Source organism: Melanostigma gelatinosum (assembly GCF_949748355.1).
Source record: "Melanostigma gelatinosum genome assembly, chromosome: 3".
Lineage (NCBI taxonomy): Eukaryota > Metazoa > Chordata > Actinopteri > Perciformes > Zoarcidae > Melanostigma > Melanostigma gelatinosum.
Window position 1 is genome coordinate 28579714 of NC_136636.1, and position 18780 is coordinate 28598493.

General features: G+C 41.2%; 1 protein-coding gene across 1 annotated transcript in view; it reads right to left on the reverse strand.

The window, feature by feature from the left end:
* Nucleotides 1–271: 271 nt before the first annotated feature.
* Nucleotides 272–18780, reverse strand: part of plekha6 (pleckstrin homology domain containing, family A member 6) — a gene marked incomplete at its 5' end in the record, with an annotated part of 116503 nt that continues 97994 nt past the window's right edge. The window contains 5 exons of the mRNA XM_079296858.1: nucleotides 272–379; nucleotides 2624–2772; nucleotides 4295–4428; nucleotides 15454–15606; nucleotides 17717–17875. Coding sequence (XP_079152984.1) covers nucleotides 282–379; nucleotides 2624–2772; nucleotides 4295–4428; nucleotides 15454–15606; nucleotides 17717–17875 — 693 coding nt within the window. The 3' untranslated portion in view covers nucleotides 272–281. The remainder of the gene's footprint in view (nucleotides 380–2623; nucleotides 2773–4294; nucleotides 4429–15453; nucleotides 15607–17716; nucleotides 17876–18780) is intronic.

Sequence of the window (18780 nt, forward strand, 5' to 3'; positions counted from 1 at the left end):
GAGAGAGAGAGAGAGGGCGAGAGAGAGAGAGGGAGAGAGAGAGAGAGAGGGAGAGAGCGAGAGAGAGGGAGAGAGAGCCAGAAGAGTGACTGACTCATATTTCCACACCAGAGAGAGAGAGAGAGACAGAGGGACCGAGAGAGACAGAAAGAGAGAGAGAGAGAGACCCGCAGCCTTGTAACTAAATCTGAAAAGTAGATTGAATGAAAAGCAGTCCCAGAGAGTGAAACACACAGGGTCCAAACAGGACGGGAGATGGACGGACACTCACCTTGTATGACTCACGCCTTCATGATGTAGACCGAGTTAGGGAATTCAGCAGAGGAAGGGGGAGGTGCCGGGCTGGTAGGGGAGGTGGCAGGACTGGGGGCGCACTGGGCTGGAATGAGATGGAGGCAGGTGGGAGGAGTGCACACAGTACAGTGAGGTAAGTGGGTGAAGACAAGATGTGTAGCCTCTCTGGTTTTAATGGTAATAAAGTAGTTCATTCTGGTTTCCCTGGATCACCATGTACCCTTTAAATGCCAGTCCAGATTGGGCTCAGCTATGCATGTGTGAGTCCTCAGCACTACTGAATTATAAGATGACTTGTAAGTAATTAACATCTGTAACTGCTTTGGTGTAGATTAATTATGCTTCAGTGGTAAATTAGGCAGTTATTACATCACATTGTGTATGAGTGTACAGACATACATAAAACATCATACCAACCTTAAGGCTGACCAATAGGAATACCACAAAGAACTAATTTGGAGGTGGAGCTGAAAATAAGTGGACCTGAAATCAGGGTCCTGCTTAGGGACTGCTTTACAAACCCATACCTGCTCTGGCCTTTAGAGTTCAGCACCAGAACTGACCTATTAATGTAAGACCAGTGACTATAAACCAACGATGAAAGAGACACAAAGATGGCTGTATAGTATCATCCAGTGATTCTCAACTGGTGGGTCGCGTGTTAGATTCTGGGCCTCTTAAACTGTGGGAGACCGCATGGTCCGGCCTCTTAGCTACAAAGACAGCCGGTTTCAATTATAATCAAAAGCATTTAATACTACAGAAGCTAAAACAATTACAAAGTGAAGTACACTATTACAGTATCGATAGATATATATTCTGCGCAGGAAAGCATTTTACCCTCATCCCAGCCTGGAGGCACAGCTGCCCTCACGTTGAGACGAGAGGACAAGAGACTGAATCCTTTCTCCGCACTTCCCGTTCACAGTTTTAAATCCCCTCCCATATTGTCCATCTTAGTTCCTATTGGCTAACTCCAGCTGGGGACCTGGCGTCAGTCTGCTGAAGACCCTCGCACGGGTGTGACCTGAAATTGCCTGTCTGAAAATGGCTGTCTGCCCCTTACCTACTCTTCAGTTTAATACATTCAATGACTATCTTTTATGGCTTAACACTTCTATCAATTCTAAAACACACCTATAATTATGAATCTTCTAATTATGAATTCTAAAACACTTCTAATTATGACTTCTTAATTATGAATCATTAAACACTTCTAATTATAATTTCTTAAAGCACAATTCTAAACCTAAATTTCCTACAAGCGACCCACTTGTGACCGTTTTCAGTGGGTCTTTGCCTGACAAAAAAAAAAGTTGTGATTTTATTTTGAAGCGGAATTGTTCCAGCATTTACGGCACTTGTTCAGTGGTGCAGGAAAAACACCGACCAATGCGTTGTGAATCACATCATATGATGCAGCTCAGCCAATCAAATATGAGTATTCTGACAAGTTTCCTGACTTGAGTGAGATGTACACACACCGTGACACACGGGGAGAGACGAGGATACAGAGAGCAGAGCAGGACTGTTGAAGTGTGAGTTGTGAAAGTCAAATCATAGGACGATTTTCAAAAACGAGAAATGTCCAGAGAGACCAGAGTCACTAGACTCTGACTGGACAGACTCAAAGAGGTGAATTCTTCAAACACTAATTTCTATTTTCTATTTTTCCCTTCACCCTGAATGAACTGAATTTAAAGCTGCAGAGCAATTCAGTGAAAACAACTTTTCTAAAATGAACTCTGTTACGTAATTTATTTTAGACTTCTTGAATATGTATGTGTATATATAATTTGGGTCGCGGCTTGTCATTAAGGGGTGACGGTGGGTCCCGCAGCCAGACCAGTTGAGTCTGGTACAGTCAAAGGTCAAAATAATAGAATAAGGAGGCTAAAGCAATGAATTATGTTCCCTTGCTGACCTAATTGACTATTTAAAAAGTCAGACATTTGCACAAGATTTAATGGTTAATGACCTTATGCGCCTTTCTATACATTGCTGAGCTGTTTTAAAGGTTTGAATCAAAAGCTTTACCTTCCAGCTATACATTTAATAAATGATGAATCTCTATGAACAATGGATGTTCAAACTCTTTTCTGTCGGAAATATCCTGGCTAATTTCACTTTTTAGTATACAAGACCACGGCAACATTTCAATCTTAATCTTAATTCATTTTCAGATGCGACTTGAGTGAACCCTGGAGGAACGTTCAGACATGTGCATGAGGTGTTGGGAGGAAGTAGTGTAGCTTGTGCTGGGCTGTGTGATCAGTAAGCAGTTAGAGGGAGCGAGTTAGTGACGTGCAGCCGTGTGCAGAGTCCTCACCGGAGAAAAGGCGGCTGCGACGAGAGGCCTCAGCAGCCAGAGCACAGGAGATCTCTATTCGCTTCTCTTGCTCCTGCAACTGCTGCTGGGAACTGACTGGAGCTCCACTCTCCACCGGTCCGTCCAGGAGAGGAACCATGTTCTGCAAACTGACGGTGGGTCAGTAAGGAGACGCAAAGAGGATGGTGGTTATTTACACCCTTAAAGTTGTATCGGATTTTATTTTGCAAGCAAATGGTTCTACTGCTGAATTGAGCATGAGCCTCCTTCGTTAATGAGCAATTTAAAAGTATTGGAACCATAAATCATTCGAACCCTTTGGTAGAATACAGGTACTTACAGGTGCTAACATACTGTATATACACAGTATACATACACACACACACTGATACAATGACATTTGTAAACAGTGATACAATGTTGCTTTATAAAATATGGAATAATGAACAGGTTGCTTCTGCATTGCGTCATTTTGTGACCTTGTTTCCGTTTTAGTGTGATTACTCTGCTGAGCATCGTGAGCTTTTTCATCCATAAATTGCCCAAAAAAACCTTTTCTAAGGTTTTTTAAAAAGCTGTTATTCAGTATTAATATTTGTTCTGGTGAGATAGTAACCGTTCAGGTTTGTCATATGTGATGGGTTTATCCAAATAAGAGCTATTTGGTATTTCAACCCAATGTTTTTGGAGCTGTGAGGAACTGCTGGCTGTGCGAGATGGCCAGTTGGCTCCATGTGACAGTGTTTTACAATTACTCTTACTGCCAAAAGGGTAGACGCAGGCCCACTGCAGGCTTAAACATGGGGTATTCAAAAGTTAAATGAAGAGCCACACATTTGGGGACAGCTAGATATCCATATATACCACCTAGCAGCTAGCTATCAGACAAACAGACAGTCAGGTTGGTTATGTGCTGTTCTATTGTGCTGTTCTATGCCGAGTCCATCCCGCAGGTGAACTGATGCTTCGGTATTTTAGTAGTTCCTCCTAGTGGAGCCATCTACTCCAAGAGACAGTACAAAGTCATTGAAAGTGTCCTCATGTTTACAAGGCATCCTACCAGTCCCTGATGCTGATGGAACAGTGGAGCTGCTCGATGTTTCATTCATTGTCAACAACGCTACTATCGCTAAACCCAAAGAACTAATACAAATGCTTTTGAACTCGAAGTGAAACAAATAGGCGGGGCAGCATAAAGTATACATGAGGTAGGTGTATATAGCAGCATATTCAGTGTAGACAACAAAGCTTGTATTCATGTCTGAGGTTAAAGTTAAACTTCATTGTCACATTCAATTTTAGTGGTTGCTTTTAATTGATGTATTCTGATGTCGTATTTATTTCTATTGTTGGAAAGTTAGAGCAGTTATGTCGATAAAGATGGAAAACCAAATGATCAATTATCTGATGTGCTTCTAAAACTATTGAACTAACCGTTGCACTGGGTGGCATGTTCCATCATTACCACTGACAAAGAGTCAGTGGTAATGACCGTTTACCACAGCTGATATTCCTCTAGAGTTCAGAGGAATACCAGCCATTTTTGTTGTGAAGGAAGGAGCAAGAAAGGCGTGCTTTATTGAAACAATAGTATGCTTTTATAATGTCTTGAAACAAATGTGAGGAGCATAGAAAAGTGACTAATAAATCTAAGTCTGAGTCAAAACCCACGTTGATTTGGCAATGAGGGTCTTGATCCGCTCCAGTTTTTTCTGCTTCTCCTTCTGTTCCTCGGGGCTTAGAGGGGCGCTGTCCTCCACATCCAGGTACCGCTCCGGGATCAGAAGCATGTCGGGAGTTATCAGCTAGAAAAAATGAATCGGAATAAATACGAATCCACACACACATAGCCTATAGGCACAAAATAAACTATTTAAATATAATTAATTTCACAGAATTAAAAACAGTGAGCTATGATAAATCAAATATGGGCATAATGTTTGTACTTTTTTTACAAAGGAAAACTTCAGTTTCAGTAATTTAGTCTAGTTTTGTTGATTTAGATTTCTATATTTTTGTCATATTTTTCTTACTCTTCAGCAGAAGTGTCACGGTGCATACGGTCTATGCAGGTATAGACAGTATACCCATGTTGGGACAGTTTTCTTTCTTCCATATACCTAAAGCTAGCCACAAATACTCAGGTATCAAGTGCAGTATTCAAGTGCAGAGTAAGGCAGCAGCCAATCACGTTACAGTCTTTCAATTAAAAGTCATATGATTTTTGTACCCTTAATTGTGTAAGAAATTTGAGCAAAAAACTGTAGTTAGTAGATATAATAAAAGTGTTTAATAATTCATAATTAATAATTCATAATTAGTCATAATCATAAGGGTTTTGGGAATGCATAATTAAGATAAACATAAAGTGATGTAGGAATAGTAGCTAAAAGACATGAAGCTTCTGCCAAGTTGCAGAAGTTTAACTTTCATACTGAAGGATTATTATAGAAGGGGTTAAAACGTAACTGACGGTCATTGAATGTGTTAGTAGACTCAGGGGCAGACAGCCGAATACACTCCTGGAAGTTAGCCAATAGGAATCGGGATGAATGGAAGAGGAGGTGTTTCGAACAGAGGTGGGAGGTTTAATTTCAAGTCTTTTTGTCCTCTCTCTGTGTCATGGCCCTCGGACGACGGACGCGTTTTTCACCTGAGGAGCTGAGTTGAGGTTTTTGCAAATGGGGTTTTATTGTTTTAATATTTCATAGGAGTATGTACTCCAATGTATAACTGTAATCGTGCTTACATCAGTGGAATTAAATTCCTTATAATTGTAAACCAGTCTTGGTAGCGTTATTATTGCAGCGTGTGGGTCGACGGCACAAGCCGGCCACATGGCTCCGGCCTCCTCTTTGTTATGAGGTAAAAACTTCTATCTTAACAAATTTGGCGACCACGAAGGGACATTCTTACCGGCCTCGCTGTGTGTGCTGAAGGCGGCATTGGTCAAGCAGACATCCCGGGCCCACAATATCGGTAGGCAGAGCCGTTTCATGAAATCTGTGAGTTAGTTTCTAGGAATCTTAGGGGAATGTCTGCTTGGCTAAGCGCTGCTAACGGCTAACGCTCCGTTGCCGGTGGGTACGTTCCAAGGAGGAGGCCACGGTCCACTGAGGTAAGTACGATTTACTGTCTGAAGTATGATGAACTTAAGGGATTAGTCAAGAGTATAAGGATCCTAAGAATCAATTAAAGGCAGACAGCGCTGTGTAAGTAAATCATCACATTGGTATCAAGCAGTTGTTTGGCTAGAGCGGACTAAGGTTGCACATACTGGGAGACCCTCTGGCTCGGTGAGTGCAATTTTGGGCTTTTGTTGACAACTAGTTCAAAAGCAGGTATGTAACTTGGCGGACTGAAATATTGTGACACTCCGGCCCAGGCGTGCAACCCTTCGCGGGTGTTGTTCATGAGTCTCAGGTCTTGAAGTGTACGTTGCTTAGAGAGCTAGGCTAGCGGGAGTTAGCTTCTGAGGCCGCAGGCTCCAGGAAAGACACTCTTGCTCGCTTTGGCCGTGGATAATTAGTGGATCGTGTGGATGATTCAGAAGACGGAGAATAATGGGCTTTTGGTGAAACTAGACAGACTGGGTGAGTGGTTGTGGCGTTGGCAGTGAATAACTCGCGTTTCATATACGTAACAGTGAACTCAGGTCTGGATGAGCCATTAACCTGTTAACCGGAGGTTTAAGGTATAATAAAACCGGACAATAAGTCCAATAATACGTGTGACTAGCCTGTGTTTTAGCAGCGTGGAAATACGTTTAAAATGATGACTAAATAAGTCCAATAATACGTGTGACTAGTCTGTGTTTTAGCAGCGTGGAAATACGTTTAAAATGATGAATAACATTGCATGAACTGTAGCCGCGCTGTGATGAGCTAACGCTAGCTACGTGTAGCTCCGGTGTTGCGGTACTCTGTATGTAAAATAAGTGCTTATAAAATAAAATAACCAGTAGAGTGTGAGAGGAGACAGAGAGCGTACCAGTGGAATTAAAGTGTGGGATTTTGGTGATACTTGTGTGTGCGTATGCTTTATTAGAAGCTCCGTTTTTTGTCGTTAGCATAGCGGTTAGCATATTCGTTACCACAGCCAGTTTCAGGACAACTTCCGGTTCGGCGCAGGACAACTTCCGGTTCGGCGCAGAAGGCAATGCAAGGCAAGTTTATTTGTATAGCACATTTCAACAACAAGGTAATTCAAAGTGCTTCACATAAGACCATTAAAGGCATCAAAACATAAGGCAAAAGAAAAGGAGATTTAAAAACAATTAAACAGAAGGAGTAACTGCAGATAACCGTAAAGAAGTGTTTAGAATCTGAATTTTTCAGAGATTCATTGTCTAAGAGCTGTGAGCTTATATCCTGACCTTAGTTTTAATTAAGCATTATAACTTTAGTCGTTGACTTTGGTTTTAATTCAGCATTTTAACAAAGATTAATGGTTTCAGTTGTGTTTCTTCAATTCTTGAACTTAATTGTGACTCATTATTGTGCAGACCAGAGTGTAAGTGCAGTTCAACAGTTTGACTTACATTGGTATTTCTGATTGAATATCTTTGAACACAGTTATTGATTTTTAAAGTTGAATTTAATATTTAATTGATTAATTATTCATTGTTTTTTGATTTCATTTTACTTCCAATTTTAAACCTTTCGAATTCTGATTTGGAACTGGATTGTGATTGTGATTCTGATTTAGATGTTGAGTTTGATTTCGGAATTCTAGCTTCAATTTTGGATTCGAGATTCCTTCACATATCCAGTATTAATCCAGGACTAATTTTGGTACACTTACTATTTTACATAGTTCCTAAGAATCAATTTTGACACGGACGGCGCAACATATTTGAGAGATCGTTGACCTCTCTTACACTACAGACGTATGCTAACATTTACTGCTGAACTTTTGGCAGTTCTGTGTTTGTTTTAGTCAAGGTGCGTGGTTGAGTGGGTCCAGATCTGGGAAGTGGAGCAGCGGATCCCAGTTTTGGAGTCAGCGGCCACACGCCATACAGCACAGAGGGTGAGTTGATTTTGATTCAGGTGATGACAAGCATGCACATTTAATACACACATTTGAATACTCCTAGGCTGCATAATGTTTACATTAAAGAAGCAGAGTAAGGAAGTAGGAGAGCTGGTAAAATCCAACGGACAAGCTGAGTTTGTGCCATGGGGACATCGAGACATGGACGCACTGGAAAAGGCGTTGCCACCGCTGGCAGGTGGAGCCAATCCGTGGATCCGTGTCTTTGAAAAACTCACAGCTGCTGATAAATTGGCATTGGGAGACATCCGTGCCGTGATGATCCACACCGAAGGAACAGCCAAATTGAACATTTTGGAGGTAAGTACAGGAACGACCAACAGGGGGGATGAAACCCCATTTGACAACTTTCGAGGTGTTTTCTGGTCAGCAATGCGGAGAATCTGGGCCAAAAAAACAAAAACGAACCCTCTTTCGGGACTGAAGATAAAACCAGAAGAAGAAACCCATCAGTACCTGAGGAGAGCTGAAGAAGAGTGGCAGAGGGCAACAGGGGGGAGACATGACGGCAATGAAGCCACCACTGTAGTATGGCGACACACTGTGCAGATGGGCCTGCCTCCACCGGTACGGACAGCGCTGGGAGAAGTAGTAGGCTTGAGCAACATGAAAGATGCCATGTGGAGGAAACACCTAACTCACTACAACCAGCGACAGCTAACTGAGAAGACGAAAGGACAGGAAGACATAGAGAGAATGCAGCGGCGACTGCTGAAACTGCAAGTAGCAGAGGTCGACAGAGAATTAAATAGAAAAGTTCAGGCCAAGAAACAGATGATAGCAGCAGAAGCCCAGCAGCAACAAAATCCAGCAGTACCAGCCCCCACGGTGGTGTACAATCAGCCCCCACCACGATGCAGAAGTGGTGCATCCAACAGAGGGAGAGGTAACGATAAAGGGGGGCATGGGGGTCTTGTAAGTAAAGGAGTGTGCTACGTATGTGGGAGAGAAGGTCATTGGGTGAGAGATTGCCCTCATAAAAGAGCAGGAGGACCGATCGGTGCAGCACCACAACATGCTCCGTTCCCACCACAACATCAGCAGCACCTACGACCAGGTCCAGCTGGACCTCCTCCCATGAGACATCAACAGATGCCCATGCTGTCACCAGGACCATGAGGAGGTTCACTGTATAGCCAAGATACATAGATGGTTGCCATGTGATCCCTTACAGCAGAGATATCGAGGTGAAGGGGGGATATGGTAAGGTGTCAAACATTTATGGTAAGGTGTCAAACATTTTTTGTAGATCCACATTTAGAATAGTTTTCAGTAAAGGTGCTACTCACAATTTTTGAGATTTAATGACGTCATGATAAACCACAACTAGACTTGCTAACTCTAGAAATTGAGAAATATACGGGAGCTCTAACTAACATGAGCCGAGTGTTGTTTTCTCAGGTGACAAACGCAGAAGCAGCAGCTGACGAAAGGAAGCAGGCTGACGTGTCACCAGGCAGTCTGGTGTGGATAAGAGTCCATGAGCGCAGGTGGAGTGAACCAAGGTGGACAGGTCCATGGGAGGTAGTATTGGCAACCTCACATGCAGTAAAGGTGAAAGGTAAAACTGGAGCTACTTGGCACCACCTCACTCACTGTGCAGCAGCGAAGGTAACGAGTAAGACACTCGCAGAGACAGGATTGAACATCAGACAGGAAAATTTGAAGCCAAAGACACCTCAAAAGAGGGTTAGACAGTACTGAAGATGACGTTTTCCCCACAGTTTAAGCGAGGGCGTCCAGTAGGAGACTCTAGGTTCAGTGGGTTATGGAAGTCTGTAATTATTTTATTCCTGAGTTCAGTAGTTTACCTCTTAGTATGTGGAATTAACCACAGACAGGAACCAGAACACATGCATGACTACATCAGGATTCGACATTTAGCCTCAGTAGCTAATCAAACCGATCTTAGACCACGTAGAGAGGCTTCTCTGATGACACTCACCTATGAAAATGTAACTCTCACTCTTATGTTCAAAGAAGGTACAACGTCAACGGTCCAGTTCGACTTCTGTGAAGTAGTCTCCTGTCCCAAGTATGAACACACCTACGGGTGTATGTCCAAAACCTTGTGCATCATAAACTGACGAGTGTGGGCCTGCCACACATAAGTATGGGAAGCTGTTATCATATTATGCCTGTGATGTGTACAAAGGGGGTGGGTAGATGTAATCCTTTAAGAGTCAGTAGTACAGATTGTATTGTATGTTCAGGACCGAGCAACCCCTAGCAACACCAGTTCCTTCAAGATTCAGACTCATAAGTCCTGAATTTAGTTGTATTTTAACTCTGTTTACTGATGACACTTTGCCCTCCATCACACTTGTCAGAGGCTACACTGAGATTACCCACCTGTATAATATAATACCCCACCTCTGTTCAAGGTTACAGAGGGTCCATTTGATTGTATAGTCTCAGATACAGCTAAGGGGCCCAATGTAGGTAGTAGTATTGCAAATTATTGCAAATTGTAGCAACAGTCACAACGCTAGCGACTATCTATATAACAGTGTGTTAAGACAGACAGCACCTAGAGCTGATTTATGATGGTGGTGTGGAGGAAGAACCATATATCCAATCCAGCCTAAAGATTGGACCAGTAGATGTGCGTTGATGCAACTTGTATTGTCATTCTATATCCTGCCTGTCACTGATGCAACTTATAGAGAACTCATCTCTCCACGCCCACATGCTAACAGAAGATCCAAAAGAGATGCCGGTGGCCCGAAGGGAGCCTTTGATGACCAAGTGTACATAAGATGTCATAAGACTGCCAAGGGGGGTGTCTAATGACTTTCAAGCCAGAAATCAAATAGCAGCAGATTTAGAATCTGTTTTCTCTCAGAGGGTGACGATTAATAAAAATGTCGATTGGATCAACTACATTTACTATAACCAACAGCGTTTAGTAAACTTCACCAGTGACGCCATATCAGGACTGCATGCACAGCTGGCGAAGACTAGTTTTATGACCTTGCAGAACAGAATGGCATTAGATATGATTTAGCAGAGAAAAGTGACGTGTGCCAGATGTTTGGGTCTGCGTGCTGTACTTTCATTCCAAATAACACAGCTCCTGATGGATCGGTGACCAGGGCGCTGGAGGGACTGACAGCACTCAGCCTAGAGCTAGCAGACAACTCTGGTGCCACTGATCCATTCACCGACTGGTTGGGAAGTATGCTTGGCCAGTGAAAACATACATTTGTGGCAATCGTAATTATTCTGTGTGCTGTCATCATAGACCGCCTAGTTGTCTGTGGATGGGGGTTCCCTTGCATCCGTGGACCTCTACAGGGGTTTATTGCTTCACCGATGAGCCAGACACCAGTCCAGGCAACCAGTTATGTGACGAGGATGAGGACGAATTGGAGCTTCTGATGGCCACAGTCTAGATGAGGCTACCAGAGGGACTTCACGAGCGGTTCCTGACCATCCTCTCGGAGATCCTGAAGGACCTGATAAAGGCCCAGATGGACTTCTAAAACATCCAGTGAGATGTTGGAAGTTTGGAAAATAGACGGATTGTTTTGGATGAGTATTTGGAGATTAAATTTTTTGTTTAATTGGGTTATAAAGGGATTTTAAGGTGTAAAGATTAAGAAATGTAATTTTGTCGTGTAAAAGAACAGTCAAGGCTTCTCAGTATGTGTTCTCTAGCCTACAGGCTGTATCCTGATCCTGCCAGCCCCAAGACATGGAAGGCAGTGACTTTCAACGCACTCTATCTTGAAACGAACTGAACAGAAATACTTGAAATGATATCTGTGTGCATGAATTGTTTGCCTCTGTTTAGATAGATAGGGAGCCTCTCCCTGGATTGAGTAGGGGGGAGGTCTCCAGGGACATTTGAATAACTAACTACATTTGAGTAGCTAACTCACAGTGAACTGTGAGTTAGGGGGGAATTGTAAGAAATTTGAGCAAAAAACTGTAGTTAGTAGATATAATAAAAGTGTTTAATAATTCATAATTCATAATTCATAATTAGTCATAATCATAAGGGTTTTGGGAATGCATAATTAAGATAAACATAAAGTGATGTAGGAATAGTAGCTAAAAGACATGAAGCTTCTGCCAAGTTGCAGAAGTTTAACTTTCATACTGAAGGATTATTATAGAAGGGGTTAAAACGTAACTGACGGTCATTGAATGTGTTAGTAGACTCAGGGGCAGACAGCCGAATACACTCCTGGAAGTTAGCCAATAGGAATCGGGATGAATGGAAGAGGAGGTGTTTCGAACAGAGGTGGGAGGTTTAATTTCAAGTCTTTTTGTCCTCTCTCTGTGTCATGGCCCTCGGACGACGGACGCGTTTTTCACCTGAGGAGCTGAGTTGAGGTTTTTGCAAATGGGGTTTTATTGTTTTAATATTTCATAGGAGTATGTACTCCAATGTATAACTGTAATCGTGCTTACATCAGTGGAATTAAATTCCTTATAATTGTAAACCAGTCTTGGTAGCGTTATTATTGCAGCGTGTGGGTCGACGGCACAAGCCGGCCACATGGCTCCGGCCTCCTCTTTGTTATGAGGTAAAAACTTCTATCTTAACAATTGGTGCCTTCTCACTGGCCAATAGAACTGCACCAAGCCTATGACAACCCTGGGGAACAATTGTCGCTTCCCATGTCGTTCCATTACTCACCAGATTCATAGCTCACAGTCTGGTATACAGAAAATAGCAATAACACTTTATAAAAATACTCCATTTCAAGTTAAAACCATTCATTAAAAAAGCCCAGAAAATGTACTTCAGAGTGCATCATATTGAAACATCTATCATTTCTTTTGAATGCAACAACTTGCTCTAAAAAGAATATAATAAGTACAGCTATCAAAAAAGGGGAAATAACGTCAAATCCTTTGCCAAATTAAAAATACTCAATTTAAGTCAGATGCAGATACATTTATATGCCTATGTTTCTGATGTTTTACTTATCGTGATTTATCGCAGTGTCAACTTGCACGATACACATTTTCGAAAGACTGCGGTCGGTTCATTCTGATTCTGATACCAACGCACAAGGCACCCTTTCAATTTCTTAAAGAGGTGTTAGGGTTTAAACAAAAGGATGAGAGGCTGCAGGCCGCAGGTCGATTTCTGCTGCGAGCTTCTGACTGCGCACGCGCATCAGAAAAACGGACTGGATCCGGTTCAAAATCAGATACAATATTTAATGTACTACACAAAGTTCACTTACAAACTGAATTAGCTATCAATAGTAATGTTCTCGAGAACAGAGACCACATGCACACGTCCTCCTCACAGGTCTGAATTCAGGTACTGAAAAAGAGGGGCGGAAGTGGTCTGAGGAATGCTCTCTAGAACGCTGTCTTTTATATCCCCTGACCGTCGGAAAGTGTCCGAACTGTTCTAAAACGTGTGACTGATCCTCCGTTGATCAGTGATTGGCTCCATTTGAATTCTGTCCCCTCCCTGGATCGATCCTTTGTGGCAAACATCTTGGCTCCACCTCTCCGTCATGGTCAGCTTGGCATTTGACCGTCCCACTGGCCCCATCCTCCATTTGCTGCTGCATGTCTCACTCAGAATCCCTATCTGACCCTCAAGATGTATCGTTAGTGTTTTAATACCTACAGTGACTATACTTCTATGATTTAATACATTCAATGAGTTAATATACTGTAACATATAATATCTTCTACAAGTAATAATATTGTAAACATATTGTGACTAACATATATATTAGTTTGACACTTCTACTCACCACTAGGGGTGTTATTTAATCCTACTTATAATGTGTTTAATACTGAAATTCTCCACAGAGGTTATTGACACAATATAAACTTTTCCATCCAATCTTAAACATGCTGTGGTCCGACCTCGTTTAAAGAAACCTAATCTTGATTCTGTTCTCAGCAATTTAAAGCCAATTTCTGAACTAGCTTTTATGTGTCTTAATAACGTCTTTAAGAAGTTTCAGTCATGTTTTAGAGCTTTACATAGCACAGAAACCGCCCTCTTCAAGGTATCCAATGATCTCCTTTTAGCAGCGGACAGGGGGGAAACCTCTATTTGAATTATTTTAAACCTAAGTGCCGCTTTTGACAAAGACCATGCCATTTTAACCAACCGTCTAGGTCAGGGGTCCCTAATAGGCAGACCGCGGTCCGGACTCAGACGCCGTTGTATCCGGACGCAGGACCTAAAACCGATAGATAATTGAGAATTATTACATTTTGACGGAACGCTTCTATTTTAACCGGCGCAGCTTTTTCAGCCTTTATGGCACTTGTTCAGCGGTGCACATCACATCATGTGATGCAGCTCAGCCCCTCTAATATGAGTATTCTGACAAGTTTCCTGATTCGAGTGAAATGTAAACACACGGGAGAGACGAGGAGAGAGAACGAAGAGCAGGAGAATAATTACGTGAGTCAGAGAAGTTATTTCACATCTCTTATCGGTGAATTCTTCACACGGACAGTTTAAAACCAGTAGGTCTCATATGTTCAGAGACCGTGAGGATTAATAAAAGCGGTACAAAGCATAACTCTTTTGTACAAACGTACCCACTCACATCTGAAATTAAGTCACAGAAAATAAACCTAAGAGCCCAATATGATCAGAATCCTAACGCATTAGTTCACTGACCGATGATGTTACCAGAGAGAATAGAGCTGAAACAAGTGGTTTAATAACCACACATGAAGTCCATGCTCACTGATTTATCTTTTTAGAAGATGAGAAAAATATAATATTGTGACTTTTTTGATTGACATCACTTCACACCTGAATGAATTTAATTTAAAGCTACAGGACAATTCAGTGAAATACATTTTTCTAAAATGAAATACTTTATTTTAAGATGCACATTTTTTAAAAGCTTTCTGTTGTCAGTTATTCTTTAATCCAGCTTATTATTACTTGAAATGAGAAGAACACGTATTTATGTATTTCTATGTATTATTTATTATCCATCCAGTTACATTTGAAAACTGAGAATAATAATGGTTAAAATATAATTGGTGTACTTTCTTTATTTGATTTGACAGTTATTACCTACACAGAGGAATTGTTACTACTACTAGACTTCTTGAATATATATATATATGGCACTAAATAGTGCAAGTTAGATATTACTGTAATGCCCGAAGACATTTTCTCAAGCTGGACCTTTTGGAATTTTAATTGAATACCATGGTCTCGGTTAAAACCTGAGTTTGCATCAAGGATGCTGCACTTAGTTGGTTTTATTCTTACCTTTTAGATCAGTGGTTTTCCACTGGTCTGGCTGTGGGACCCAACACCACCCCTTAATGACAAGCCGCGACCCAAATCGAGGTCTCAAATGTATTTAATGTAAAGATGGTGCAGTTTGAACCTGAGCTGAAAATGTCCTCTGCAGTCGTAGTGTAGGGAGCTCTCTTGTGCAGATAAATTGTTCCTGTAAGTCCCCGTTCCACACATGTTTCACATAAACGAGTAAAACTGCTTTGTTTGTTATGTCTGAAGATTCGTCCATATGTAATGCAAAATGACCACTTGCCTAAATTCGAGCTGTGGTCTGTTTGATGTCATCCGACACGTCTTCAATTTGCCTACTTTCACTTTCACAATACAAACAGCGGCGTTTTCATTTTCATTATCACTTTAGAAACAGTAATATCATGATAATAACATTAACCACGTTATTGCATATTTCTTTCGTATTGTGCAGCCCTAATGCATTTCATGAGAAAAAATTTCAGAACCATGAACATAATGAGAGAGAGTGAAAAATGGAGTCACATCAGCTGACTGATCTCACCTCTTTGCTGATGTCCAGGTTGTAGGGTTCTGTTTCATTCCTTAACCGTCTCAATCGGGCAATTTCTTCCCGAGGTGACTCCTGCCCCTGGCCTCGAACTGCTACCTCCAAATCTTTAATGTCAATCTCGTGAGCTGTCAGCCGCCTACGAATCTGTACACACGCACAGATACGGATACAATCAAATCATCTACAAGCTCAAGCATGACAAATGTGTTCAAAAGAATTTTGGTAGGGATTGATGCTTTTTAGAGGTTCTTTCTAAATGGTTAGTCACAGTACAAAACATCTTGCCAGACTCAATATTTGATGACCTATCCTAATCTTAACCAGTCACGGTCAAAGTCTTATCTTAATTACTCGAGGTCAATGGCTAACCATAGCCATTAACATTTATCATTTTTATTATCAGTCACATTACTATTTCTATTACCGATACCATAAACGCACATTACTAACGTTGCTTCTTCCCCGGAGTCTTTGTCCTTTCTCTCCTCACAGCTTTTCATGGATTGTGGTTATATCTGGACCGTGGTTTTGCCTCCTGTCGTGGTCCTGCCTGACACCCACTGCTACTATCATTATTAGTAGTAGTCACATTGTTATTGCCAATACCATTACTGTTTTTGTTATCATTGTTATTCTACTATTTCCACTTAGTAGTCGTAATTGTTCCATCATTATTCTGTGTACTACTCTCATTATATAAATCATTTATATCATCTGCATTAAATGTGCTGTTGTGTTGTTCATTCTGTACACATGACATCTATCACACTTCTCTGTTGCTCTCCTTAAGGTTTCTTCCTCTTTTTCTCCCCGTTAAAGAGGTTTTTTTGGGGAGTTTTTCCTGTTCTGATGTGAGGGTCCTGGGACAGAGAATGTCGCATGTGTGCAGATTGTAAAGCCCTCTGAGGCAAATTTGTGATTGGGCTATACAATACAAACTGAATTAAAAGTAAATGTCTAACCTTTACCATTAAAAGTCAATTTCTGATCCAAACCATTTTAAGTCAATGTCTAAACTTTCGCATGTTCGCATGTCAGTGTTGAACCTCGACTATTCAAGGTCACTGTCTAACCATAACCATACATTTTTCATATATCTATATAGATATATTATGAGGGGTGTAACGGGTCACAAAATTCTCGGTTCAGTTCAATACGATACAGTTCAGTAGTCAGGTAATGTGTTATTACAGTCAGATAGCTTTGTGTAGGCTTTGTGTAGTCCATGACGTCCGGCCGTCAGAGCTACAGCGGGTGCTTCGGACACTTGATTCTCTGTTTGGGCTTTTGTTTTCTTTAACAAAGCAAGAATTATGGTCTGGAGAAATGGGCTCGTGAATGAGTAGTGTTACAGGGCTCAATAGCATTAAGCATGTTTGTACAGCCTGGTTTTTCCACTCCAGAGTAGGTCTCATATCCGCGGCTATAAAAATTCCTTCAGCCCGGTTTGAATCAGTAGGGAACAGCTGCCTAAATGGGAGAGTTTGCAGCGTATATGCTGCTGTTGGTTTTCCTGCTAAGCTAGTTAGCATAGCGTGCCTCCAAGAACAAATGTGCCTCACCAGAGAAGAATGTTGTTCTTCCGTGGTGGGAGTGTCAGACAGCATGTTGTCTGTCATGTCGGGTGGTTTGCTTTGTTGAGCGCAGTGGCTCCACCGAGAGAACATTATATTTCCCACAATTTAAGCTTCTGCATTTTCCAAATGCACTAGTATTATTTAAACGTGTTGTTCGGTTCGTAATGCGTACCGAACCAATATATATATATATTTTATATATTGTTGTGCTTCTCATTCCAATCATTTCAATTAAGAAATACACTATTTAAATGTACCCATTAGCGCAAAAATATATCCTACGGTATTATTTGATTCCAACCAAGAGATAGACTGTGAAAACCTTGAGAACTTTTATAAAAATAGACTTTTTAGAGATTTTAACCATCCAAAATGAATTTAATAATGATATTTTAAGATTTTTTTGTTTTGTTTCAGTCAAATATTGTCATTCAGATGACAGGTCAACTTAATGGAAAAAAACATTATTACAGACATTTGGATGTTGTTAACATCTGTTTCGGGTGAATTACATGTCTGGTAGCCTAGTTCGCACCATTCCTCCACCAGCTGCCCTGACACACCACATGCTCTCACTGGCTTTCCAATTCCAATACCTGGAAGAACTGGTTAGGTTTGACTGAACTGGCACTCTGTGTTCTAATCTTTCACAAGGATCATCACATCGTTGATCATACCACTTTGTAGTTGGCTGGAGACTGGCCACTTGAGAGGTTTAGACTCCGCCTTTTGTCCCTCACAGAGCTGCTCTGGTTGCGTCGGATTCGCTCGTTCTGCTCCTCCACACTCATCTTTGACTTCAGCTCTGCAGGAAACACAGCGCTCTTTGGACGCTCCTGTGACAAAGATGTGGCATAGAAACACTTTGATTCAGCCATGATTTCAGTCTATTGGAATTTAGTTGTATCTCTGAGATAGTTGACATGAGGAGTGGAGTACCATAAGTTTCAATCCTTGGGCATCTATGCTTCCATGAGGCCAAGTTTATATCAAACAATAAAACGTACGATACTTATGCACATTATTATTCTTTCTATATTGTTGATCTCGTGTTTGTGTAATAATGTTTAAGCTGTATTTCTTGTTTTCAATTCATCAAGTAAAGGACATTTGATTTCCATTGTGTATAAAATGCATAACAATGTTGTAATTTTTTGACCCATCATCCTTTTTTAATAAATAATTATGTTGAAGACTATGCTGTGCTCAAATGTATTTTAAGACCATAACAGGAAAATTAAAATATTTCCTTGAGATATCAAATAACTCCTTAATAACGAGTGTTATGAGCATGACTTACATTTATGCCAGTAAGACTGGAGGGCAAGCATTAACAAGAAATAAAAAATCTACTGATACTCAAAAACATCTTATATTTTGGTAGGACCTCCATGTGTGAAACACTACATGTCATTTACCCATTCACACCCATTTATACACGATGGCAGGGTCTACCATGGAAGGTGCCAGTAGGGAGCAATTTGGGGTTAAGTGTCTTGCCCAAGGACACATTGATATAAAGGAGCCAGGGATCAAATCGCCGATCCTCTGATTGAAGGACAACCCGCTCTATTGCTGAGCCACAGTCACCCATACAATCTCATTCTTGGACTGGTTCTAGATGTTCTCTCATAAGAATAATATTACAAATATCGGAATATCAACATCTTAGCCCCCTCAGCTTCTTGACATTGTGTTAACATGTAATGCTTTTAATTGATTTGAGATATTTGTGGGAATA